Source organism: Cryptomeria japonica, chromosome 9 (assembly GCF_030272615.1).
Source record: "Cryptomeria japonica chromosome 9, Sugi_1.0, whole genome shotgun sequence".
In the NCBI taxonomy this organism is placed as follows: Eukaryota; Viridiplantae; Streptophyta; class Pinopsida; order Cupressales; family Cupressaceae; genus Cryptomeria; species Cryptomeria japonica.
Window position 1 is genome coordinate 600573065 of NC_081413.1, and position 27847 is coordinate 600600911.

The 27847-nt window shown below is 39.6% G+C and overlaps 1 protein-coding gene across 2 annotated transcripts in view; it reads left to right on the forward strand.

The window, feature by feature from the left end:
* Positions 1-27847, forward strand: part of LOC131074510 (endoribonuclease Dicer homolog 2) — a 305149-nt gene that overhangs the window by 160274 nt on the left and 117028 nt on the right. For both annotated transcript variants that reach the window (XM_058011146.2, XM_058011144.2), the window contains exons 11-12: positions 15850-16042; positions 16239-16399. In XM_058011146.2, the coding sequence (XP_057867129.2) occupies positions 15850-16042; positions 16239-16399 (354 nt within the window). The remainder of the gene's footprint in view (positions 1-15849; positions 16043-16238; positions 16400-27847) is intronic.

Genomic DNA, 27847 nt, shown 5'->3' on the forward strand with positions numbered 1-27847 from the left:
GAAAGGCTAGGAGGGAACTTCGAAACCTCGGGGTTCTAGAGTTTTGGAGAAGGCAAGGGAAGGTTAAGGAAGGAAATCTAGAACCTTGGGGTTCCGGGGTTTCGGGGAAGAGGGAGAAGAAGGGGAGGGAACTTCAGAACTTCAGGGTTGCGGAGTTCCGGAGAGAAGAAGAGAAAAGGAAAGAAGGAGAGGAACTTCGGAAACTCAGGGTTCCGAAGAACTGCGCAAAGGAACGTTAGAACCTCGGGGTTCCGGTGTTCTAGGAAAGGGGAGAAGAAAAGAAGGAACTTCGGAACCTTAGGGTTCCGGAGTTCCGGAGAGAAGAAGAGAAAGGGAACGAAGGAGAGGAACTTCGGAAACTTGGGGTTCTGGAGTTCCGAGAAAAAAAAGGAGAGGCAGCAAAGGGAAGGAACTTCAGAACTTGGTTCCGAGGTTTCGGAGAAGGAAAAGCGAGAGAAGGCAAAGAGAAGGAACTTCTGAACCTCGGGGTTCCAGAGTTCTGGGGAAGAAAGAAAAGGATAAGGGAGGATCTCCTCCAGACAAGGAGACACTTTAGACTTTATGATTCTTCTGCTTTCTGTTTGATCAACTAGGGCAGCGTTGGTCCATGGAACATATCTTTGATCGGTTCTCACTAATGGACCAAGGGTGTTGTAAAATGACAACAGTTCCCACAAGCAATTAATATTTTAATGAAATATTAAAATAAAACCACAAAGTGCATCATTTAAATTATTTAAGTGAAAAATTAACGTCTCCTAAGTTAGGTGTTGCTTTTAGGGTTAAGTTGGGAACCCTAAAAGCAAGTTATGATTTTTAAAAACCTAATTGCTAAAAATCGTACTTTTTGGGTATTTAGGCAGCCAAGATGGAAATTAAACCTCATTCATTGATATTGAGCATTTGACATTTCTTCTAAGCACTTGGCTATGGCGGCTAGGGTTTGGACTTGTTTTGGAGAGCGTGCATTCTTCAGAATTCAGTAGCTTTGAGATTGTGAAAGATCAATCAAATTGTTGCAGCTTGGTTGGCTTCATTTAGAAGGCAAATTGAATTAAATTGGGGCAGATTTGGCTTCTTACAAGGCAGATTTGTTGTAGGTTTCCTATTTACTGTTTTGTTAATTTTTTTGTGGTGTGGAGGCTTCTTTTCCCAAACACACAGCTTGCTCAATTATTGGCGCCATCTTCCACTGTTTGGGTGTCTAAGTATTAAATAAGAGCAGATCTAAATAGTTTCAAAATAAAAAATCAGAACTTTGTAAGTTGCTGATTGAATTCTTTTAAATCAATAAATTGGCTAAGGACCTACGGGTATGCTTCTAAATTCTCCAATTTATTGTTTCGATTGATTAATTTCATGTATTATTTCAATATGTGTTGCAAATTAAAGAAACCCCCTTTTGCAACTTCTGTCTATTTTTGAAAGATTATCTTAATAATCAAAATTACAAAGAAGATCTACAAATTACAGCAGGTTGAAGAGTTGTACCAGCAAGGGTTCATCACAACCTTCCTCGTGATTTTGGGTAATCTTGATGCACACTTCAAGAATTCGGTGCAAGATGAAGAATCATTTGCTGAATTGGCGTCCTATTGCTTACAGGAGCATTTCCCTAGGAAATGCTTTGACCATGAGGGATTGGGAAAGAAGGCCTACGGCAAGCATTACAGGGATAAGGCATCGATAGAGGACTATTGGAGCAATTGTTTTGATGATTTTGAGGTCTGTCGGCGAGAATATTCAAGGTTGAGTGTTTAACAAATGCAGCTTTATGAGTACCGCTAGGTCCTAGATCAAGTAACGGACTATGGAAATTGCTTGCAAGTCCGGGAATTTGATGTAGTCAAGGACCTCCCGCCAACTATTGATTAGACTTAGGATCCAATCACAAATTTTGAAGTAGTCATGGAAGGTCCAAGAAGGTACACAGATAATTGGTTATCCCAACAAATTGAGAGGCTGACCCATGAAGGAACCCAATTCACATACAATTTGATGGGTAGTCTTGATTTCCAGTCTTCGGAGGACGAAGGAACCTCGAGTGTGCCAAAGGAAGAGGTTGAGAGACCTAAAAAGAAGAGAAAGAAAGCAAGGGCCAATAGAGGGACTTGAACATCGAAAAGAACAAGAAGAGAAAAGATCCCAATTAGGAGACCAGAGGTTACTTCCTCATCCAACGACCCCAGTTTGGAGGATGATGTGGTTGAACTTGATTACAGGCCCATGTTGAACACAAAGTACCACTAAGAGGGGGGGGTAAATCAGTGGTTCCTAAACTTTTTGACTTTTAAAGAAACTTCACAATACCGATTAATATCTCAAGCACCAAACCATCAAACTGGTAAAGCAAAAAGGAAACTAAAAAGAACAATCACACAAATGCAACTCACAACACCAGATTTACGAGGAAAACCCAATATGGGAAAAACCTCGGTGAGAAATGCTGCTGGAGACTACTTCTCCAATCCAGCGTCACCAGTAAAACACTGGATTACAAAGATTTAGGGCACCAACCCAAGGAGCATCAACCCCTTCTTTTTAGGGCACCAACCCAAGGAGCACCAACCCCTACACCAAGCTCCAACTTGGTGATGTATATATTGAAATACAATTTAGATACAGTTAAGGCTTCTTGTTGCAAATGAATTCGGCAACTCTTGATCAATTATCTTACTGCCGGTTGATAGTCTTTTCTTCTCCACTAGATCTCACATTATCGGTTGTGAGATCACTCTCTCTAATGGGCCTCTCTTATCTCTCTCTCTCTCACAGTCTCACAACATACTGTGTCACGTTTGGATGCTGTCTTGCTCTAACACACTTCACCAGTTTGCTTAACTATTGCACCTGCTACAGTTATACCAGTACTCAATCACTGTTGGTTAAACCCTCTCACCGGTTTGCTTGCTCACTCACTTTGCTACTTTCTTAGAATAAATTCTAAGGCCAAATGATCCTCCTCTGCACTGAAGCCCTCTTTTACTTCTCTCTGAGCATCATCTTGCTCTGTTTTGAGCTCATATATTTATCACCATAGTTTCCCGCCAAGAATGCATTTAAACATTGTCGTGTTAGGTTTTCCTTTCCAATCTTAATCTGTATCTTCTCTGGTGCAATCTGCTTTTCAGAGATATGATCTTTATGACAACGTTCAATCACCAATTGAACTTCGCATTCCAATATGCATTTTCTGAATTTGGAGTTCTACACCTCGCTTTTATGCTTTTCTTTGTCACTCGCCATTAATGGCTTTGCTGTTTCCCTCACCTAATAGGTACGAAGATCAAATCTTCTTGCAAGATTAGTGTGATTGCTTTTCCAGCATGCCTTCCTCAAGCCACAATCTTCTGGCATCCTCCGTGACTTGTGGGCTCCTCATTAAAGCCGACCTGTTTGCTGATTTGTTTCATCAATGCACGCTCCACCGACTTGTGCAATACCTCCACGTGGCATCCAACTGTCATGCTTGTCGACATCCTCCTTTGCTTGGATTCTTATGTCGGTTTGACATATTTTGTCGACCCAGGTTGACTACCGGTTTAGTCTATGGTACCGATATGACCATCAAACATCCTTTCTGTTCTGTTCACCAATTGTTGTGCCTTCATAACACACGAATAGCCTTCATCCCGGTTTATGCCTTACCGGTAACCCTTCTTTACCGGTAGATGACCCAAGTCATGTGTACCGGTAGCCTTCCTTCTGTCTACACATAGCCATCATAGTGGTCACCCCTTCTTACTTACCGGTGACCTTGCCAAACCGGTTGACATCAATGACAACTTAATGCCAAATTGTCAATAGCCCACTCCACCTTCACAAAATGATCTTGTTGCATCGGAGGTAAATAATTCTCAAATACAAAATGAGCAAGCAGAGGTGAGGATCATTGGTTTGGATGGACCTAGAAATCAGGTTGATGAGGGAGAGATTGCACCTGATCAAGGGATTGGTAAACAAGAGCTCACACAAGAGAGCAGGCATGAGTTGCAGCAGGAAAGCAATAACAAAGATGACACCACGGTTGAGGGAGAACAAAAAGAAGATGGAACTCAAGAACCCACCAAGACTGAAGAGCAGCCATTACTAGAGGATACCCAGCAGTTGCTCAGTGAAGTGGGAGAGAACTCAGCCGTGAGTAAAGGATTAGATACTGCACCCATTCCTCTTATATCTGATCAGTTATGAATAAGTAGTGAGTCAGCTGAGGCCTCCAAAGAACAGAGTGGGAATCTAGCAATTATATCTGGACAGACCATCCCTCAAGACTGGTTAATAGCTCGCACACAGCGGAAAGCGGCTGTCAAGCCACCAGTTAACTTGGAGGATATCTTCTCTCGAATAGGAGAAATAAAATCTAAAAGCAGGAAAAAGCCGAAGACTTACTCCAAGATCACTAAAGATGAGCATAGGAATCACACGATTCATATTGCTACCCCACCTACAGACAAACCAACAGATCAGATTGCATTGGCTGATTACAACGTCACAACCGTCCCAATAGGGCGAGCAACCAAAGAGCGGGAAAGGGAAGAATTTAAGGATTCCGTGCATAATATGTTTAGGCAGTTGGACGAAATGACCGCTGAGAGAGATATGTATTGAGCTCGTGCTGAGCAAGTTGAAGGGTACATAGATCACCTGTTGAGACCGCTGCAACATGCCGTTGAATCCCATGTTCCCCCATTGGCACTAGCACAAAAGACTACAGTTGAATTTGACGGAGTGCGTGATACCGCCAAGGCCGTCAGGGAATGGATTTAGGGCATTAAGGAAAAGGGAGAGCAAATCTTCAAGGACGTACAAGAAATGGCTCTCCATAGGGAATCCACTCTTATCAAAATGTGTAAGCTGAGGAAAGAATGTTATAATACTCATGAGGTAGTTGCCAAGGCATTGCCCCTCATAAGGGCTCTATTTTGGATCCGCACTCAAATCCCCACACTGCACATTATCCTAGATCCCTATGAGGTCAATACTTTCAAAGAATGGTATTGGATTCTCAGCATGAAGAGTGACATGAAGGATAACATCAACAAAATGCAAAATAAGTGCGATGATGTTTTGACAAACGTAAAGGATCTTGGTGAAAAGATCCTCAGATCAATGGTCCTTGGTTGGAGTAGTATGATGGGTAATGAAGTACAACCACAGTGGGAGGACAGTTTGAAAACCAAAGTCACCTACTCCACGGAGGACCTAGAATTTGCTAGTGGGCTACAGGTAGATATATTGTGTTTTGAAGATCATAAATTATATTGGCGAGAAGAGCTGGAGAATGCAGATAGCCTCCTAGAGGGTATTCAGTATAAAATGTTTAATCCTCCTATACCTCCAGCAACCGAACTATTCGAGTTGTGCCTAAGATTCCAGGAGTACGTTCGGGTAGAACATGCAGCGGATTGAGATATCTGGGGAGAGTACTTGCGCAACGAGGTCAAATTTGTGGAAAAAGAGTCTACCTCGGGGAAGGGAAAAGTGCTTTCTTGAAAATATATGTTTCTTTCAAATTCTAAAATGCACATTTTCAACATAAAGTTCCTTCTCAACTACCAAAGTCATTGTAAATTTTTTGAGCTGCGGGCAAGTGCACTTTTTGGAGCAGCTTTATGTTTGGTAGTTGGTAGTTATTAGTTACTTTATGGTTGGTGTTGATATTTTGTTTTCCATTTATGGGTATGGGCATCCTTGTTTTAAGGGATGAATCTGGGCCACTTGTTTAAGTTTAATCTTGGCCATTCATCTGTTTTGAAACCCTATATAAAGGAGTTGGTTTCTCTTTTATTTTTAGTAAGAAATTGTAGATTGTTGCGAATGCTTTGCAGAAATATATTCAGACAATGGAAATTAAAGCTGTTACTGTTTCATGTGAGTGCATGGTCTATTTCTTCATTCTTTAAATTTATGTATGCATTTTGCTTTACAAAATAATATTTGCCAGTTGATATGTGATAGAAATCTTTGTTCATACCATTAAGGATTGGCTGATTGTCAGTTCCTCTGCATGGTTAGTCTGAACTTATTAATATGCTTAGTTCGTTTTTTGAACATGGAATGTATGAATCTCTCAAATTCAGTGTTTATGTTTAAAGGCTTGAAAATTTGTTTCCCCTTTGGAGATTGCATCAATTTTATGTAGTTGTGCGAATTGCTGGCGAAATAAAATTTGATTATTGCAAGATTTATGTATATCAGCTTGAAGGTGTTATTTTTAGGAAGATTAATTAGGCATTTTCTCCCTCTTTTCCCTTCCCTTTTTTCCTCTTTTTTTACCAGAGTTGAAGTCCGAACAACATCATACTGAAGATAAATCTGATGAAATCAAATTGTAAGATCTTAGGGAACCTGTGCGAAACCAATTCTGTCTGACCGTAAGTCCCCTTTGTGTTTCTAGCAAAACACATCAACTGTAGAGCTATCCTGCAGTCAAGACCTGACAATCGAAACCTTGAGGTCGTCCCCCTTGATCAACTAAAACAACATTAGGGATTTCCTTATCTCAAGAGAGGATATGATACTTAGCATTCTATTTTGCGTTGACTGGAGAGAGTTGTAGCAACACGACTTTAGCTACGTCAACAAAACCCTTGTCAAAGAATTCCACAGAGAAAAATAACAAGCAATGCCAAATAATCAGTAATAGAGGTTGAATTGCTTGCTTTTGCCTTTATAAACCCAAAAAGGCATAATTCTCCAAAAAGTGTGATTTCCTCTTGAAGGGAGTTAAATACATTCAAAATGTATTTAATATACTTTATGGAACATTTGAATTAATTCTCCACTTGGGCGTACCCTTTTGATATTCACTTTATATTATTTAAGTGGCCCTCTTTTTAATAAAGTTAATAATATAACTTTATAATAACTTCAAATGGCATGTTTCCCTAAGAAAGTATGCCCAAAGTTGTTTAAATACATTTAATTTACTATCGATAGTTTAATTTGCTTTTGGGCATCCAAATTCAATTAAGTGATTTAATAAAAATCACTTTATAATATTTAAGTGACTTTTAATTTTATGACTTTATAATATCCATATAAGTTAATTTAATAACTGAACCACTAAAATATTAATATCTCCCTCAATATTCAGTCTTTTGATGTGCCGTCTGAAGCTGGAGTCAACACTGAATAACCCCCATGTGTCCAAGTGCCTTGACTAAAGATAACACTATTGCTAGATTGACTAACTATAAATAGTAAGTCCCTCACCTAAGTCCACACATTGACTGCAAAGGCCCTGAAACTGAACCCAAGACTGAATTGAGAAGTGGAACTGCCACTGAGACTCTCTATCCAAACATGTTAGCCTACAAGAGTCAAAATAATAGGCTAATCCCTCGAACTCTGATGCTCACAAACTTGAGGACATTACATGAAGGGTGTTGACCCTATTAAGAGATCCACCCTAAGGCCCTTACTAGCCACCATCCCCAAATCAAGGTTCGTGGTCCCGTCATCCTCGAAATCCATTTCCCAAACTTTTCATCTTCCCATTCTCAGACTCTATGGAACATAGTTTCTTGCTAACATAGTGCTCTTACAATTCTTAAAAAAAGTCCATTGGCATAATGCAATTCCCCTTGCCTTCCTCTTGAAGGTCTTTCTTGATGAGCCTCTTTTATAGGAAATAAAGGGGTTTTGTCTTTTTGAGAATATAGTGGTGGAATGAGAGGATATGGCATAGGTAGTATTGGAAGGCCAATGGAAGGCTTGTACAATCTTGTCTTGGATATAGGATATGATCATTTCTTTACTTTCTCACTTACATTGTCTACATTTGTTTCTTTGACACAAATTTTCTTCTTTGGCAACTTTTTTTATTTAGCCTTGGACAAACTGTTATTCCTTTGCTGGTCACAGTTTATAGGTGACCTTTCACTTAACCATAAGATCTGCTATACATGTTCCCTAAGTCACCAAGTTCGAATTCGAATTCGAGTTCGACAACCATAAAATTCGGATGAAGTTCGGGAAGGGTAAAAATTCGAAAAAAAAATTCGACATTAAATTCACCTTATATAATTTTATTTTTTAAATATAAGTAATATATTCACAAAATTATAATTTATAAATACTAAAGTTTAAAAATATATTATATTTAAGTTGATAAGTTTAAAAATTAAATTTAGATGTTTAAATATGTTTAACTATTATTAAATATTAATATTAAAAAATAAAAATAAACAAATAAAATAATATTAAGTTAAAATATATTAAATGTTAATTTAAATAAAATAATATTAATTTTTTAATGAATGTAAATTATTAAAATATAAATTATGTTTAAAAAAAATTAAACTATAGAAAAGAAAACTACATATAAGAAACTTAATATCTCTGGATGAAGTCGCGATGGGAGAGAGGGCAAACGAATGAAACCTAAGCCAAGATCAAAGGGAACGAATGAAAGTCGGGCGGCCATCGCAACTTCGAGCAAACTCCTCTCGCCCACTGTTTTTCTGTTATCCTGAGCAGACTTACATTCGACGATCTGCAAATGCTATGTGATTTTGTCGTGGTGTAGCTCATCATGTAAATCAGCTCCTCTCACCCACCGTTTCTCTATTATCGTGCCTTGAAGAAATATGGTGTGCCCTAGCTGCGAGCAGGAGGAATTTCGAACTTCAACCATGAAATTCGGCGAACCCGGTGACTTAGCATGTTCCCATGTTACTACAATGCCAATGAAAACCCCACCTCTGGGAAGCTATTCAGTCATGGTCATAGGTGAAATAGTTACTGCTTGATATGTTTGCATTGCTTCTCTGTTATTGGGCTTACTGAGCTAGAAATGGTTGGCATTTTGTATGGATAACAAAAATTACAAAAAGGACAATATTACAACCCTAGGGTATGTTAACTTTTTTTTAAAAAAGACCAACATTATTACCATATAATATGTTTAAACCTGAAATGATGTCAAAATAAACTCACCTATGATTGTTAGGTGCAGCTATACATAGCACTTAAACATGGTGGAATCACTTGTTTTTTATTGTTAGAGATGTATTTGATGTTTTCTTTTCATGTGATACACATGATATATTTTTGGATTAGTTGTCATTGATGTCAAAGGACAAATCTGAAGCAGATCAAAGGCAGAAATTATCTTCACAAATGCAGAAATGAACAATGATTAAATTAATAAATTCATGCTAGCTGACCCCCCTTTTTATTGGTGCCCAAGAAAGATTAAAAATAATATCTATTCTGGCCAACCCTCTTTGTGACATGTGAATTGAAAATTATATTAATATTTAATTTTTGGGCCAACTTCCTTTGTTGTGCTGCCCTTGTTGGAAATTAAAAACATATAAATTTATGTTTATCTGAAAGGGTCCACCCTTAATGTGAGTGTCCAAGAGTGGTAATGAATGGCAGCATATAACCGAAGAGTTGCCTCCTTTGTGAGAAGACATGTCCTCTCAATCAAGTCGACCCCCTTTGAGAAGATATAAGAAGAATTGGAGAATAGTTCTGAAGGCAAGAAATTAATGAATATTATTTGTTTTTATTAGAACCAATCTAAAGGATTAAAAATTATAATTTTGGAGAAGATTTAAAATTATTGCAGATTGATGAGCAGACCTGAAAGTCAATTATTGCAAACTTTTTATCAGATCTTAAGGCGAATTATTGCAGATCTAAGAGCAAGTATGGAAGATTATAAGCAGATTTAAAGAAACATTTATAGAAAAGATTTGTGGAGGAGAATCAGAGTTTATTCAAGAAGTTTCATATAATTATCATATCATTTATTTGAAATTTGGTTCCTTCTGATTGAGGAGATTGGGAGGTTGGTGCCTCCCATCAAAGGAGATTTGTGTCTCCAATGGGTTGGTGCCTACGAATCAAGAGAGGATTGATGTCTCTTGTGGGTTGGTGCCTACAAAAATTGTAAGAAGGTTTTGTACAAGATATTTTGCCATGGTTTTCTCTTGTAAGGGTTTCCATGTAAAATCCCATGTCTCTTATGTGTATGAATTTTTGTGATTTCTTCATTGTGATTATTAAAGTTTAAATAGTTAAAGGTTGAGTTATACTGATTCACCCCCCACTCAGTATAAATATGTGGGTTTCATCATATATATTACAGTTTGTGATGAACTTAATCTTGGCATTTTAATATTCCTTTGTGATTTTAAGTTTAAGTGCAAATGTAAATAGACTATTATAGATTTACTGAGCAATCTGATTTGTTGTGACGTCAAGTTTAGAATGTTAGCATATGATTGAAGGAATGTAAAACCGATTTGTGTCTTTTATCGATTTGCCTCTGTAGATACGAAAAGCAACTGAATATATCTTCCACTGATCGCTGTGTATTTTTTCATTTATATTCATCAGGGAGGGTGGCATATATATATCGTTTGTTTTCCATGGGATCGTGCTTCCACAGGGGGTCGCGATCCTATGTGGAACCACGTGGTTCCACATAGGGTCCTGACCCCTGTGTGGAGCCACGATCCTTCTACACTGGCTATTACCTTAATCAAACTAATGACGTTGCATAACAAATTTGTTAGTTTAACTCTTAACTAAATTCCTATCTTAATTAAATCGCAAATAACAGAATTACTATTCTGTGTACTGAGACAATTAGAGAACAAAATTAGTTTTTTGTGTTACGACTGAGACTATATTTTAACACTCCCTCTTAGTCTTAGGAGTATAGACCTAAAACTTAACTGAGCTCATGAGAATCACATCACCTAGGGGAAACTAAGGATATACTCAGTTTGATATCCATGTTTAAGTATCAGCCTGTGATACTAAGAATATACTCACTTTGATATCCCTGTTATAGTATGTGCACTGACATTAATCCGCTTATATAATGTCTACTATAACTTATCATATTACTGATATTCAAGTTGTCTGATTTTCAGTTTATATGATCTTCCAAACATTTATAAGATCGTCACCTTACAATGTTGAACTACAAGTGTTCATTAACTAAAGAATCGTCATCCTTTAGAAATGTACATAGGGAAAAGTTACATACTTCATATACTTAATTATATGACCAAGAAGTTTACATAAATTAAACATCTTTATATGTATCAATTACATTTTAACCATACCAAGATACTTCTTGAAGTGATCAATTTTAACTCTTGCTAGAGGTTTGGTGAGAATGTTAGCTGTCTGATCTCCTGTATTGACATATTCCAGTCTTGTTACTTTTCTTTCTGTCATGTCTCTCACATAGTGATATGGGATCTGAATGTGTTTGGATCTATCATGGAAAACTGGATTCACTGAAAGTTTAATGCAGCTCTGATTGTCACAATGAATGATTGTAGGCTTCAGACTTTCACCAAACAATCCTACTATCAGTTTCCTCAACCATACAGCTTCCTTAGCTGCCATGGATGCAGCTATATATTCAGCTTATGTGGAGCTCTGACCTACGGATGATTGTTTTCTATTGATCCAAGATACCATAGCTGATTCTAAGCTGAAACAGCATCCTGAAGTGTTCTTCCTGTCTATCACGCTTCCAGCCCAGTCTGAATCAGAGTATCCATGTAGGTTCAATGCAGTGTGTTCATAATGAAGTCCATAGTCCAAGGTACCTTGTGGATATCTCAATATATGCTTTACTGCAACCAAATGTATTTCTTTGGGTTCAACCATGTGTTGACTGAGTGCATTTATTGCATAACATATATTAGGTTTGGTATTGACTAGGTACATTAGTGATCCAATAATCTGTCTGTATAATGTTGGATCTGCAAATTTGGAATCTGATATAGCTTCTTTTAGTTTATGAAGGTTTGTTTCCATAGGAGATGACATTGGCTTGCAATTCATCATTCCAAATCTCTTCAGAATGTCAATGCTGTATTTACCTTGATTTAGATAAATACCATCTGATCTTTGCCATACTTCTAATCCAAGGAAATAATGGAGTAGACCTAAATCCTTCATCTCAAACTCTGAAGCTAGTTCCTGTTTGCATTTTGCAATGAGATGATCTTCGCCTGTAATTAATAAGTCATCTACATATAATATCAGTATCAACATTTCACCTTTGATTGTTTTGAAATACAGATTTGGATCAGCAATGTTCTTAGAGAAACCTATCCTTAATAAGTAACTGTCAATTCTTTCATACCATGCTCTGGTAGCATGTTTTAACCCATACAGTGCTTTCTCTAACTTGCATACATGTGTTTTTGCATTGTTTACCTCAAATCCCTCAGGTTGCTCTAGATATACTTCTTCTTCAATTGTTCCATTCAAAAATGCAGTTTTTACGTCCATTTGATGAACTTTCCATCCTTTAGATGCTGCTATAGCCAGGATTGTTTTGACAAAGTGTATCGTGCAACAGGTGCAAATGTTTCTTCATAGTCAATTCCTTCCTTTTGTGAGAAGCCTCGAGCAACAAATCTTGCCTTATGTTTTTCTATACTGCCATCAGCAGCATGTTTAATTTTAAAGAGCCATTTAGAAGATACAACTGATTTTCCTTTAGGTGTAGGCACAATTTTCCATACTTTATTCTTTAAGATAGATTGATATTCTTCTATCATGGCATCCTCCGTACTTGTTGTTTAAGAGCCTCTCCGGCACTTGAGGGTTCAACATTTATGAGGTCTGTCATTAGAGTAACATAGCTAGCAAATTTTGAAGGTCTTTTGCTTTCTCTAAATGTTCCTCTAGGTGCTGCAAAGGATTTTGCTTCCTGTATTGTTTTGGTGGCCCATAGTGGTCTTTTCCTGGGATTCTCTGTTGTAGTGTTCTCAAGTTCCAAGGTGTTTTCCTCAGGATGCTCCCTCTGAGTTTCAGAAAGAGAATCTTCTTCCAAATTCATGGAATTAGTTGGGATCTCAGGTGTGATGGAACTCCTTGTTTTGTTAATGGCTACATTTTCTTCAAATATGACATCTCTACTTAATTCTATTTGTCTTTGTCCAGGGATGAATATTTGGTAGGCTTTAGATGTTTCACTATATCCTACAAAAATCCCTTTCTGCCCAGTAGGTTCTAGTTTAGTTCTTTTCTCCTTAGGTATATGAATATAAATAGGACATCCAAATATTTTGAGATGGCTAATATCAGGTTTAATTCCAGTAAAGACTTCTTCAAGAGTTTTGTCACCAATATGAGAGTGAGGACATCTGTTTTGAATGTATACAACGGTATTAGTGGCTTCTCCCCAAAGTGAGTTTCAAGGTTTTGATCCAACAACATAGCCCTTGCCGCTTCTACTATTGTTCTATTCTTTCTTTCAGCAACCCCGTTTTGTTGAGGATTGTAGGGTACAGTGAACTCCCTCTTAATCCCAACATCTTTACAAAACTCTTTAAATACATCTGATGTGTATTCCCTACCATTGTCAGTCCTTACAGTTTTGATTTCCCTACCAGAGTGATTTTCTGTAATAGATTTGAACTCTTTAAATTTCCTAAGAATATCTTCAGATTCCTTTAAAAAAAATAAATCCAAGTTTTCCTAGAAAAATCGTCTACAAAGATTACATAGTATAATGCGTTTCCTAGTGATGGTTCAAACATAGGCCCACACAAGTCAGAGTGAACTAGTTCTAGTACTCCTTTAGTTTTTCTAGAGCTGCAGGGAAAAGAGCTTTTAGTGTTTTTCCCTAGTGCACATCCTTTACAAACATCTGAATGAATTGGCTTTAGTTTAGGTAGTCCTGTGACTAATTTCTTCATAGAGCACGAAAGTGTAAGTGCCCTAGTCTTCTATGCCAAATTTTTGTTTGATCTGTGACTTCATGAAGTAAGGTTTGATTTGGCTCATTACACAATTCATATAGGTGTCCTTGTCTGTAACCAATCACTTGTGCTCTTTTGAAGGTGGATGTTTTTGGCCATGCCCTTACCTTTCCTTCTATGAATGAGACTTTGTATCCATCATCCTCAAGTGCAGAGATAGAAACTAGGTTCCTTTTAATACTTGGTACAAATAGTACCCCGGTGAGTTGAATTGAGATTCCAGACTTTAGTCTGGTTGTACATGTCCCAACACCTTTTACTGGATGTGCAGAGTCATCCCCTATTGTTACCTCTTCATTTGATCCCTCTTCCATTGAATCTAATAATTCTCTGAATCCGGTGACATGTTTTGACGATCCACTGTCTATTACCTAGGTGTTAGACTTGTTTGAAGCTTGACTTGATAGTGCTGAATATAATACAAACTTCTCAGATTCAAGTTCTATGTTCCTCTCTACTTTGGCGAATGATGCCTGCTGTTTTACTGTCAGGACAATTAAATGACATATGTCCGTACTGATCACATATGTGACATTGAATTTTTGACATGTCTTTCTTATGAAAGCTTTTCCCATGGTGGGATTTTCTTTTCTTGAAGTTTCTCTTCTTTTCTTTCTTACGAGAGTCAGTATTCAGAATGTGTAGGTCCTCATCTTTGGTTTTGTGATTTCCCCCTTTCATTTGCCTTGATTTTTCAAGGAGAGTCATCCCTTAGTCGATCAAATTATGTGAATTTATCCCTTGCATTTATGCCTTGTTTGAATGATTCCCAGGATTCAGGTAATCTGTCTAGGGTAATCATTGATAGTTCTTGCTTCTCGACAAGATAATCAAGTTTTTGCAGTTGATCTCTGAGTGAAGCTATCCTCATGAAGTATGAGTTTATAGATTCACCTTTATTTATACTTATGTGGTTCAACTGTCTTTTTAGGGCTAGGGTTTTGCTCGAATTGTTTATCTCATACGTCCTTTCAAGGGTTTTGTACATTTCATATGCGTTGTCATATTTTGATATAATTGGTATTATGTGATCCCTTACTGCATCTATCATGATTTTTACAGCTTTATCATTTCCTTCATTCCACACAGTTTTCTCAGGTTCGTCTTCAGGTTCGGGCTTGTCTTCTTTTATGAATTTAATTATTTTGTTCTCTTTTAATACGATCATAATTCTGACTTTCCAAGCCACAAAATTTGCTGCTCCTTCGAGTCTGTCCTCGAATCTAATTGTGTTCGCCATTTGAGAAATCTTCGATTTTAATTTGTAAACTTTGCTTTTAGTCTATTCGGATCTTTAAATAGTTAGGCTCTGATGCCATGTAAATATAAATAGACTATTATAGATTTACTGAGCAATCTGATTTGCTGTGACGTCAAGTTTAGAATGTTAGCACATGATTGAAGGAATGTAAAACCGATTTGTGTCTTTTATCGATTTGCCTTTGTAGATACGAAAAGCAACTGAATATATCTTCCACTGATCGCTGTGTATTTTTTCATTTATATTCATCAGGGAGGGTGGTGTATATATATCGTTTGTTTTCCATGGGATCGTGCCTCCACAGGGGGTCACGATCCTACGTGGTTCCACATAGGGTCCTGATCCCTGTGTGGAGCCACGATCCTTCTACACCGGCTATTACCTTAATCAAACTAATGATGTTGCATAACAAATTTGTTAGTTTAACTCTTAACTAAATTCCAATCTTAATTAAATCGCAAATAACAGAATTATTATTCTGTGTGCTGAGACAATTAGAGAACAGAATTAGTTTTCTGTGTGTTATGACTGAGACTATATTTTAACATTAAGTTAATTGTGAGGTTATGAATGCAGAAATAATTTGTTGATACTGAGAAGAGACTTTGGCTTAGATGATTGGAGCAGACAGATGTAAAGATGACTAGTGTCGTGTTGTCTTTCTTTGTTCTAGTTTCATGTAGTTAAAATATTTCTTTTAATGATTTGCAAATATATATTTTTAATTGTTCACAGCTCTATTCGTGTCTATTTTTCGTGTGACATTAAATATTTAAGATATTCTTTTATTTTTTAATTTTTTAATTTCTGATTTGATTGGTCTATGTTTCTTAGGGATTGGAAACAAGTGAGGTGCATTGTATTTGTTACAAGGGTGATAGCAGCCATTGTTCTTGGAAACTTACTGGGTTATCTAGATTGCTTCTCGGGTTTCAAGACAGAATATATAGTTGGAAGTCAAATAAAATTACAAGCTCAAACTAGAAGGCAGCAAACAGAGATAGTTGATGCATTTCGTGATGGAAAGGTGAACATGCTAGATATGTTACTTATTTCTTTATTTTCCTTATATGTATATGTTTCTGTAAACACCCTAGTATATGGTGTATGTTTGTAATGGTAGATCTTGTATTATTGAGCTCAATTATTGTCATTTTGTTTGGTAAAATTTTTTAAATAATATTTTGCTTTCTAACATATTGTTGATGGAATGTTTCTCATAGGTTAATATCATTGTAGCAACCTCAGTCCTTGAAGAGGGTTTTGACATTAAGGGGTGCAACTTGGTTATACGATATGATTTCTCAGACACAATGTGTAGCTTTATACAATCACGTGGCCGTGCCAGGATGCAAGATTCTGACTATGTTTTCCTCGTCAAGAGGTTGGATTTCTATCCTTCTTTATTATTTAAGTTCTTTTTCTTGCTTATTAAGGTTCACATCATCATGTTGTGGTCTAATTGAAACTGATGTTGGTCTAGACTGATGTAAAATTTCTGAGAAAGCGTTTTAGGCTAGCCTTCATATATCATTTTAAAGTTTAGCTCATCTATATAAAATCTCAATTCCACAGTATTAGTTCATGAAATAATTTTTCTACTCTCTTTTGAACATAGGTCAAATGTTTACATAGTCTTTTCTTGATTGTGTAATATCCCAAAGTAATTTTTTTTTTTTTAATGCAGTAAGGTACAGCGAATCTGAGCCAAAATATTTTAAATCCTTATGAACTTCTCCAAAAAATTTGAAATTCCTTAAAGATTTAGCATTATTTCACTTGAAAAAGAACAATAAGAACAATTAATCCACACCAAATTTGTACAACTTTGAGACAAGAACTCCAACAACTTATTTCATGTAAAATAACTAATTTCCACAGCAAATAGACTGTTATGACATTCCTTACAAAATCAAGCTCAAATATGGAACAAATAATGCTAATCTTACACCTTGCTGGGAACATATACTAAAGAAAAATCACTGAAAACTCACCAAACTTTGCCACAACAAAAACTGATGTTCGCAGCCACTAGAAATGATCAGGAACAGAAACAACAATAGCTAATAAGAATCCCACAGCATCAAACCAAACAGTAGCAAACTGAAACCACAAACTGTACTCCTGAAACTACCTTTACACAGCACACTGCAAACTCCACTACCACATTGTGAAACTGAAACCAAAAGAACTACAAAATGTTCAGCCCCTGCAATGATCACGCACAAAAAACTAACAGAAAAAGTACCCTCTACCATGAACAAGAAATCAACAATGCACTGGAAGCTCTACTGCAACATCAAACTTGCAAGTAAATAAACCACAATGAAGCTAACTGAAAACTACATAATCCATGAAGTTATGTTGCAATATTTGGATGAAATTGCTCTCATGATTCAAAGGTTTTTTGTTCTCTGACCCTTGCCACCAATAGGTTTTTGATCACAGGTCACAAGTGCTGTTGATTTTTGTTTAAAAGAAATTGTGAAGAACAAGTGCTGAAAGAATGAAAATGGGAAACTGAGATATGTTGAATGAATATGTTTACAAATTAATATACCAAACACAAGTGCCCAAAATCCAATGCCCCTTTTGGTTGGAAATCATTTAAAATTGTATTTTGAATCTTCATTCAAAGTTGTTTGCCCAAGATAGCCTGCTTGTCTTACCTGTTTAATGTGCTGTCATACCATTGTCATAACCAAAAAAATATCTTCTATTCTAGAACTTTACACCAATCAGGAGTCTCTTGGAAAGTCCCATGCCCAGATAGAGTTATAAAATATTAAACTTAATATGTAAATGTTTTGGAATTAATTTTGAAGTATTAAATTCCATTGGAAACATAAAGAAATGTTAAATTTAGTGTTCCCCTGCTAATTTTTTCAAATTAAATTTATTTTAAAGGGGCCATGAAAAATATCCCTTCCCAAAGATTGCAAGCCCTCAAATAATTGCAAGCCATAATGCTCAAGAAACTTTTTACCAATTTGATGAATCATATTACACTACACATACAACCTGGGTCCTGTACCAATTAAATTGTGCAGTTCCTGTCAAAAACCGTTTCAAAATTCTACTCTCTATCATCCATATCATTGTTGCACAAGTCCTGTCATCTAACTACCACCCCGCAGTTGCCAACTAACCAAGGCAGTTACAACTTAATTAACTATTTTTATTTTCATGTACAATATTGCCGCCAACATCATTCCCCCCAAAAGAAAAGAAGTCGTCTCCGGACGACTTAATACAAAATAGAGATGACATTAAACAGAATTGTTGACGCCAGTCGAGCCCGGAACTCATACACCTGTTGCGTCTTCGCCTGAAAACCCTTTTCTGCTACCATCCGATGCTCAAGTGCGGATTTCACCATTATGGCTTCCGTTGACATCACAGTCCTCCTGTGCCTAAACCAAACTTGTCTGCAAAACATGCTTTTCAGTCTCAGCCTCCACCAACTGCTACTCAAATGATATTGTCTCCCTAGCCAATTTGTCCTCGATAGCCACCCGCGCTGCCCTCTCGGCATCCAACTCTTGGGTACGCTGAGCTAAGTCTCACGCTAGTACTACCTCTAACCTGGTGGTCAGCTCCTCCCGAGCCCTCTGTGCATCCACCAAGGCAACCTCACGTCCAACCGAGACATACTCCGAGTTCCTCAAAGCGTACCATTCATGCCTGGAAGTAGCCACAACCTTCGGGCACAAAGGCTAGGAGACACCTCAAATCCCTCCATCACACTCCCCAAAGTTTGATAACTGAACTGAATAACTCTTTGGTGCTGTATGACTTTGCGTTCTTGCAATGCCTTCCCTCAAACTCTGTTTGTTCGCAACCTCCAAATCCGTCTCCCTCTACGGCTTATGGCTTCCCTGCCAATGCTTAGCTGCAGGCTTCTTTCTTACAGTACGGGACAACCCGACACTTACCGTGCCTTCTCTGATGCCCTTCGAACAACTCAAAAAGTGTATTGTAGTTCAAAAATAAACTGGGGGTCTAGGGGCAGTGCCCGCAGCGGGGTCGAGGGGCAGTGCCCCAGCGGAAGTCCATGGCGCGCATCATTTCTGTGATATTTTAAGATGTCAAAACCCTTCTTCACCACTCTAATATTTTCATGCCAAAACCTTCAGAACCACACGGAAGTCCATGGCGCGCATCATTTCTGTGATATTTTAAGATGTTAAAACCCTTCTTCACCACTAATTAGTTTTAGCGTCTTGGCTCCAGATGTCATCGAATGATTTTTCAATCTGGTTGTCGTCGTTTTTTTTTTCTTTTTTAAATGAACCATCACCATCGTTTATTCCCTTTCACCCTTTTTTAAACTATCGGCGCCGTGCTCCTTCAGGCCTACGGACTGCAATGTCCCAAGCCTGTACACAAGTTATCTACTAGACGATGGAGTGAACCCGTACGGTGGCTGAGAAGGTCGTACCGTGGATGTTGCTTGTGCGTTAACTGGTGTGGTTTACTACGCTGCCTATGTGGTTACATGGCCACTGCACGGTGACCCCGCGGTGCCACCGCACGGTGGACACGCGGTGCCATCGGTTGGTGACCCTGTGGTGCCACCACACGGTGACCCACGGTGCCACCGTTTGGTAACCCAGTGGTGCCACCGTTCGGTGCTTCCGCTGTACGTGCGCCTTTTTCTCTTTTTTTTTTGGTTCCCGTATGGTCAATTATACGACCGTACGTTTTTTTTTTTTCCTAATCTAATTGTCTAGAGTCTTCGGCTCGGGTCCCATGCCTTTGGGATCGCCCTTCATCCTTCTTGGTTTTCCTCGCCCGAGAGTCTCGCTGTGGTCCTGTGCCTCTTGACTCGCCTGCCCGGCCTCTTGAGTCCCCTTCCATCCTATCGGGTTCTCCTTCAGACTCTCGAGTGTCCTTCCGGCCTCTTGGGTCCCTTGCGCGCTTCTTGTGGTAGGGTTTCAATTTGGACCCGTTGGTGGCAAGTTTATTTTCAATGGCCATCCGAAGACCTGGAACCACAAATTCTACAGGGACCACGGTCTCCTTCCCGTACATAAGAAGAAGAAGAATAATAAAGATTTTGAAGGCTGCGGCCTTCCTCACAGGGTTCCAATTGTTGCCGACACAAATGATCTTGGGTTTATCTACGTCACCGAGGTTTGGGGCGTCTCCCTTCCAATATTCTCTATATTTTGGCAGGTACACCTCTGTCACTTTCTCTAGTTCCTCTACTTCGAGCCTGTAGCTCTGGAACATTTCGTAATCCTCCATCTGCCAGTGGAAGAGCCCGTTCAATGACCCTGTCTCATCCTCGGAGCACTCTCCTAGTTTGAGAATCCCTTCGTTGTCCCTCAGGTCACCTTTTCCTTCACCCTCCGATTCCGAAGATGATGCCAGTTCCTCGCCGACAACCTGGGTCCTCAAATCAATGGTGTACTTCCGCCCCTCTTTCTCCATAGAAAGGGTGTTCTTTTTCCAGTCGTGGTTCACCTTTGTTGTAACTAGCCACCCTCTGCCTAAGATGACGTCGTACCCCTTCTTCTTGAGTGGGATTACCACAAAATCTAGTATGAAGGGTTGCGTGCCGATGGTGACCGGCTGGGCCATCAGGGTGCCGAGTGCCTTGATGTTGTGCTGGTCTGCACCTACCAAGTTGAACGTGGGTGGCCATAGTGTTGGCTTCCCCAGCTTCTTCCACGTATCCTCTGGCAGTACATTCACCCCCGAACCTCCGTCCACGATGGTGTCCTTGAGGATAGCCTCGAGAATTCCCATCTCTACTACAGCAGGATGCTGACCACTATTTAAGACCAACAACATTGGGTCAGCCAAGGGGTTGATCGGAACTTCCACTCGTGTGGCACGCAAAGGTGCCTGCGCAGTGGTTTGTATGGAACTAAAAATGGCAGTTCTTAATTGTGGCATTGTTTCTAGAAGGTCCTTTACCCTTATAGGTACTTCCATCTGCAGTACTTGCCCAATGATGTTATTTTCAGCTTCCGTACGGGATGATGTACTCACCACCTCGTTGTTCCGTCGTTTGGCCGCCATCTCACATTCAATATTGGCCTTTGCCTCCCGTAATCTCTCCTTCTCCATACGGGGGTTGGGATAAGTGGCCTTTTTCGTCTGAGCATGGGTGATCACCAGTACTTTTTCTCACCCGTCTTCTCAGCCTTCTCAATGTTGAGGAGATTAACCCTTGCCTTTGGGCAATTTGCATCCTCATGGTCGCCTGGCCCACACCATCGGCAGAGGTGTTGAGGGGTGGCTTCCTTCGTGCAATCACAGGCGAAGTGCCCCCACTGATTACAGGCCCTACATTGGATCATTGGCTGGCCCTTGGCGTCATACTAGATACGGCTTCCGTTATTGTTATTGTTGTTATTCCTTCCCCCACTGCGTTTGTTGTCTCGGCAACCTCCAGATGATGCCGTTGTGTTGGTTTGCTGGGCCGTACCTGCTGGTGCGGATGTTGTGTCCTGCTCCGTGAACAACACTTGGCTCATTTGCGTAGTTCGGGTTTTCATGTTGTATGGGCATTCCTTGATGGAGTGTCCCATCACTTGGCAAATTTGACAAAAGGCCTTCTTTGGGCAGGTGCCTTTTGTGTGGCCTTCTTCCTTACAATCAGTGCACCACACCTCTTCGTTTTTGCTCGTGCTTCCTTTCATGTTCTTAAATTCCTTCAACATACGGTGCATATCCTTTTGAAGAGCTTGCACCTTCTTACTTGATGATTCGTCATTGCTGCTTTCTCTCAAGGACTCCTCTTCTGCAGAGGACTTGTCCTTTTTTCTTCCACGATGTTTTGCTTTCACTTTCCAAATCCATTGCACGGTTGTACACGTCATCGTATGAGGTGGGCGGTACAATTTTCATCTTTCTCCTTAGGGATGACTGCAACCCTTCCACGAACCATCTCTTCTTTAGTCTATCAGCCGGTTGGTTCTCCATCTTCCCCAATAACTCCTTTAACTGTCGGCTGTATGTTCGCACTGTCTCGTGCTTTCCTTGCTTTGTGCTGAATATCTCTGCCACGATCTCATTATCATCTCGAAGGAGTCGAAACTCCTTCTCGAAAGTTTTCTGTAGTTCATCCCATGTTCCCACCTTTACTTTATCCACATCAGAGTACCAATCAATTGCTACGCCTCTCAGGGTGGCAGGGAACTGCACCACCCAATCCGCTTTGTCAACCACCCCCTTGGCTGACCATATTGTCTCACACGTACGGTAGTGTCGTACGGGGTCATCGTTGCCATCTCCGTTGAATTTGGGCAACTTTTGTTTTCCTGCCATCGATGGGGGTCGTCTTCCTAGAGGTGGTTGTGGCTGTGTCTGTGCCCTTGCGCCGCTCCCTCCGGTGCCGGTGGTGTGTCCTGCGTGGGTGACTGGAGGTACGGTGTTTTGCCTCCCGTGTGTGGCACCTACAACCGTACGGTTGTCCTCCCCTCCGTTCTCACCTAAGCCCACTCCTGGCTCCCTTTGGTGATCCTCACTTCGTGGCGTAAGGGATAAGTTTCTAAACTGATCCCGGGTCTCTTCGACTAGATTCCTCCGTAACCTTGTTTCCTCTAGAAACTCTTCGTGGCTTCTCACCCTACGGTGTTCCGGCGACGTGTAGGAATTTCCCTCGGCTTCTGCACCCTCTGTGACACCTCCTTGGTTCCCTTCGGGCAACCCCTCGGCAGGTCGTCCTTCGGCAAGTTGCCTCAGCCTCCGTCTACATTCTACTCGTTCCAGAATCAAGGTCCTCTGCGTGGACTCCCACTCGTCCGTTTTTGGTTTCTTATTTCTATCTTTGTTTAATAGGTTGGGCATTAATTCCCGTACATTTCCATAATTCACAACACATAAACCAAAACACGCCTTTATTAATTCATTTCGTCAAATACAACTCGTGTCAATATTATGACACCTTTATTTGAATATAGAATGTTCCTTTATCCCTATGGGATTCAGGGTTCAATTCCTTCCTGGCCTCGTGCCATCCCGCTCCGCTTCCTGACGGCTGCTTTCTTCGTATTGTTGGAGGATTTATTGGCGTCACACTTCCTGGGCAATCTCCTCCAGGCGAGCTTGTTGTGCCAGCGATGCCTGTGCAAGCAACCACGGGAGGTGGTTCATCAACCGATTTACTGCCGGGCTAACCTCTAGTGTTGTCCACACGACACTTGGTGGGATTTCAGCCTCCGTGGTCTCTCGTCGGACGTAGATCCCGATGGCTACCTGGAGCAGGATTGAAAATTCCCTCGTCGCAGTGTCTTCTCCGCTGTAGAGCTCTGTTTGCGCGTCGTCGGCCTCTGGGTTTATCTCACCAACGGGTAGGCCCATCGTGTCCGTGCACCATTGGCTCCTTCCTTTCTCGAGTACGTCTAGGCAACGGCGCCAAATGTTTACCCTCTCTGGTGAATAACTTAAAGTACACAGATAAAACACGTAATGCAGAATAATAATGCCATAGATATTAGATAAATATAAGAGTTGTTATTCCATTCATAATTGTTGTCTCACAAGTTACATTCGGAAGTATATAAAGATACCGAGGGGGTGTGAGCGCCAATCATCGCACCGCAACTACCACCCTGTTGTTGCCAACTAACCAAGACAATTACAGCTTAATTAACTAGTTTTATTTTGATGTACAATATTGCCGCCAATATATCCCATTTTGGTTTATTGAAATTAGATTTTGGTTTTGCACAATTTCTTTTAGTTGATCTTTATTTATGATGTGAGAAGTGTATCATTGATGTAATCATGGGTTATGCCACACATCCATCTTTTGTTATTTTGACTAAGGAGAATTATGACCCATAGGCAAAAGGAATCATCGCACACTGTAGGTGACTTAATCTCTTGCCTCATCTTTATGGACTCATTCTTGAGCCAAAGACACCATGGAAGTAATTAGTTTGGGCTAATAAGAATGATCATATCATAGGATTGAATGGTTGTAGACTGTAGTATTAATATGAGCTTTCTCCATGATATTTACCCCAAGTTTCAAGGTATTAAGTGCCCATGCACAATTTGGACCATACTTTGGGAGATTTTTGGAGATCCACATGTTCCTTTAATCCCAAATGATCCTGCTTCATATTGCCTTATTCCATTTGATAATGTTGATAATATTCCCTTTGATGATGGTAGTGTTGTGCATATCGCACACCTCACCCCGTCTTTGTGATAGGGGACCCCCGCTGTGTTTGCCTTGTGTGGAGGAAGGAGAGATAGAGCCCATGTTTGAAATAGCTGGTAAAACCTAATGAAATGTCAAATGTAAATCATGATTTTTGCATTCTACCTTGCGTCTCACCCAGCAAAGCCGAAAAAAGTTCAAACTCGTCAGGTTTGCAAAATTGGCTTGTAAGCCGAAAATGACTAAGAGTCCAAAATCGCACATAAATGTCCATGTGGGCCGAAAACCTCTAAGTCGCACCTTAAAGCTCAATAAGTCGAAGATGGCAAAATACATTATGTTCGCCAAATCGGCTCATTGGCCGAAAATGTAAAATCACAAGGCAACTTGGTAGAGAATCACGAATCTATGCCTAAATGCCCAAAGTTCAACTTAAGAGAAAAATCTCTCAAAACGACCAGATAGCCCAAAATTAGAAAGGCGTCTAAAAGATGTATAAGCAAAATCGCGCATTTTCCTCAAATGGCCCGAAAATCACTTAGTGAAAAGGGGCGAAATGTCAGCCAAAATCGCTCATTTCTTTGCCAGTAAAACTCGAGAAATATCCTGACATCTCGTGAAAACCCTAAGTCGCGCAATTTTCCCTAAAGGCCCAACCTTTCCAAACCAAGGCAAAGCGCGAGTTTACAAATTGTGCTAATAATCCGAGTTTTCCCAAAAGACTCAAAGGGCCGAAGTTTGCCAAAATATCAAGATTCGACCCATTCAAAATGCCTTCAGACGTTAGGGATAAACGATGTGTCTTCATTGCTTGTCAAAGTCGGGAAATACCTGATAAAATGGAAAACCGCACAAAGCCTCTAATAATCCCGAATTTCCAAAATGAAAGGCATTTGAACAAAAAAAAAAATCGCCCAAGAGAGCTGAAATTAGCAAGTTTTGGACTTAGTAAAAGGGGCGTTTAAAATGTAATATCGCATGACAAAGAAAATCACGCCTTTTGGCCCGAATACTCAACTAAAGAAAACAAGAAGGGTTCGCACATTTTTGTTTAAAACGCTGAAGTTTTTCCAAAAGCAAGTTAAAGGGGCAAGCAAGCTAAAATTCGGCATTCTAAGCCGATTTGCAAGTTTGACAAAGGGACGCTTAAAATCGTTTTCTCACATTTCCCCCTTATTGGCCGAAACTGAACCAAGGGAGACCGAATTAAGTTAGAAGCATGGAGGCTTTCCAAAATTCCAAGTGTCTTTTGACACTTTCACCTCAAATTGTCGAGTTGTTTAAAGTCACACATTTCGCCTCAAAAGCCCGAATTTTCTTAGGGGGGTGAAAACAATGAAGTTCAGGTGTTTTCAAGAGAAATAAAACAAACCAAAAAAATCGCACATTTCAGCTAAATGGCCGAATTTCTCCCATTTCGTGAGGAAATTTAAAAGAAAGCCAAAGAACTAAATCACACATTTTAATGAAAATGGCCGAATTTCATAGGGCTTGGGGTGATTATAAACAAAGTCATGTCTTTTTTTTAAAGTTAAGTGGCCGATTTTTGTAAAAAGAAAGTTCGCTCATTTTGTATCAGAGCCCTGAGTTTGATGTCAAAAGAAGAAGCATTTAAAACAAAAAAAATCGCATAAATCAACGCTAGTAAAACTTGCGCTTTTTAACCTTAAATCACTAATTTTGCGAAAGAGGATTTTTATTGTTTTAAAGAGTGAACAAACCAAAGCCCGACCTCACCTTGAAAATTTAATATTTGTTAAATTAATTTAATTAATTTTCAAAATGATTAATGCGGAGTGGAAATTGATTATTTGTAGGTCGAAGGCATCATCGGGAAGAACCAGGAGAAAGCCCAAAATGTCAAGGAGCCTCGATCATGACCAACACTGAAAGTTGGAGAAGAAGATGCAGGAGCGCGAGATCGGAACCAAGCGTTGGGAAGTGTGTCGCCAAACGACAAGTTGAAGTCCACCAATGAGACTGAAGACCAAGAACACAGAATACTCGAAATGTGCATTCTCAGAAATACACTGTTGGAAGAAATTCCAGAAAATAGTTTGAAGTTTAAAAAACTGAAATGCTTTATTGTACATGACTACCTGTGTGCCCCACCTAATGAATTTAAACTAAAGGGACACAGGTTGGTTATCTCCAGCTATCTAATTGATCAAATTGATGTCAAATTGATGTTAAATAGTGGTCGGTAGCTGAGGAGAGTGGTTGGGTGGATGACTAAGAATTGAGTAGGCATGGTTTAAAGCTGCCAACTTCTAGAAGACAGATTGCAGCCCTTGGATGCAATCGATCCTGGTCGTTGGTTCAGTTTGTAAATTCTATAAAAGGCAGAGGCCTTTCTTTTGTAAAGGGTTAGATTCTTGTTAGAGTTTTTGTAGACAGGTAGAATAGGTTAGATTGTTAGATTTTAGCAATAGCATAGAAATGCTACAGAAATTGTTGTAATAGGCAGCTAGAATCAATATAATGGACATTGATTTGGTGTTTATCATCTTGGTTTTAGTCTGTTTGCATGGTTTCTTTCAGCAATTTAGATAGATCTTTTGGTGTGCAGTTATCTGATGGATTCAGGCTCATACCATTGAGGATATGTTGATTGTGTATCCTTGTGTATGGCTAGTCTGAGCCTTTAAATTGTGTTTAGTTCAATTGCAGGTGTCCGTCTGAGCTGTGCCAAAATTGGGTGTTTGGGCATGCACTTGCAGTCTGAAAATCTTCTAAGTCCCCTTGAACATTGCACCGTTCCTGCGAGGTTGTGAGTTATTTTTGCCAAGCAGGGATTGGTTATGTTGAATCCGTCTACCCGCATACCACTCTTGTTAATTTGAGGTCTCCTAACCCTTCTCTTTTGCTTTTATTCCCCAGTCTGAGAATCGCAACAGACCAGCTTGTCACAAAACGTAAGGCCCCTTGTGTTACCAGCAAAACAGATCAACTGCCGAGTTATCCTGCAGTCATGACCTAACATTTGGAACCTTGAGGTTGTCCCCTTTGATCAACTAAAACAACATTAGGGATTCCTTATACAAGAGAGGATAGGATACTCGGCGAGATCATTCTATTCTACGTTGGCCGGATAGAGTTGTAGCGATACGACTTTAGACACGTCAACAGGTAGCTTAGAGGAGTTTGAATATGATGTAGTGCTTGAGAATTATGATGATCCAATGACTCCACCTGCAGCTCCTACTTCTCCAATTGAGGTCACACATTCATCTTTTGTTGGTGATTGATTGAGTGTTACCAATGATTCATCACAACAGGTATCTAATAGTCTTCCTAATTGGGATTCCTACTTGCCAGACATTGGCTCATTGTTTGTGGAGCCTCACATTTCAGGTTTGGAGGACAAATTTGAGGGTTTATCTTTCCTATTTGATGATATTCATGACACATCAGTTGTCACTTCATCTTATTTGTCTTTGGAGCATGTTCAAAATCAGTTTCCAGTGGTTCCTTGTTTGTCACCTTCCTTTGTGATTGGGTGTGTACCTGATTGGTTTGTGACATTTTCATCGTCCAAGGACTTGGCAACACATGATAAAATTTTAGAGGCATCACCATCTCTATACATTTGGTTTCCACTTACTACCATTTCCTATCTAGAATGGGAAGCATTCCTGCATTTATACTTGATTTATCTTCTTCCCAAGGGGAGAAATGTTGTTTGTAGACATTGGACTATGTTTTGTC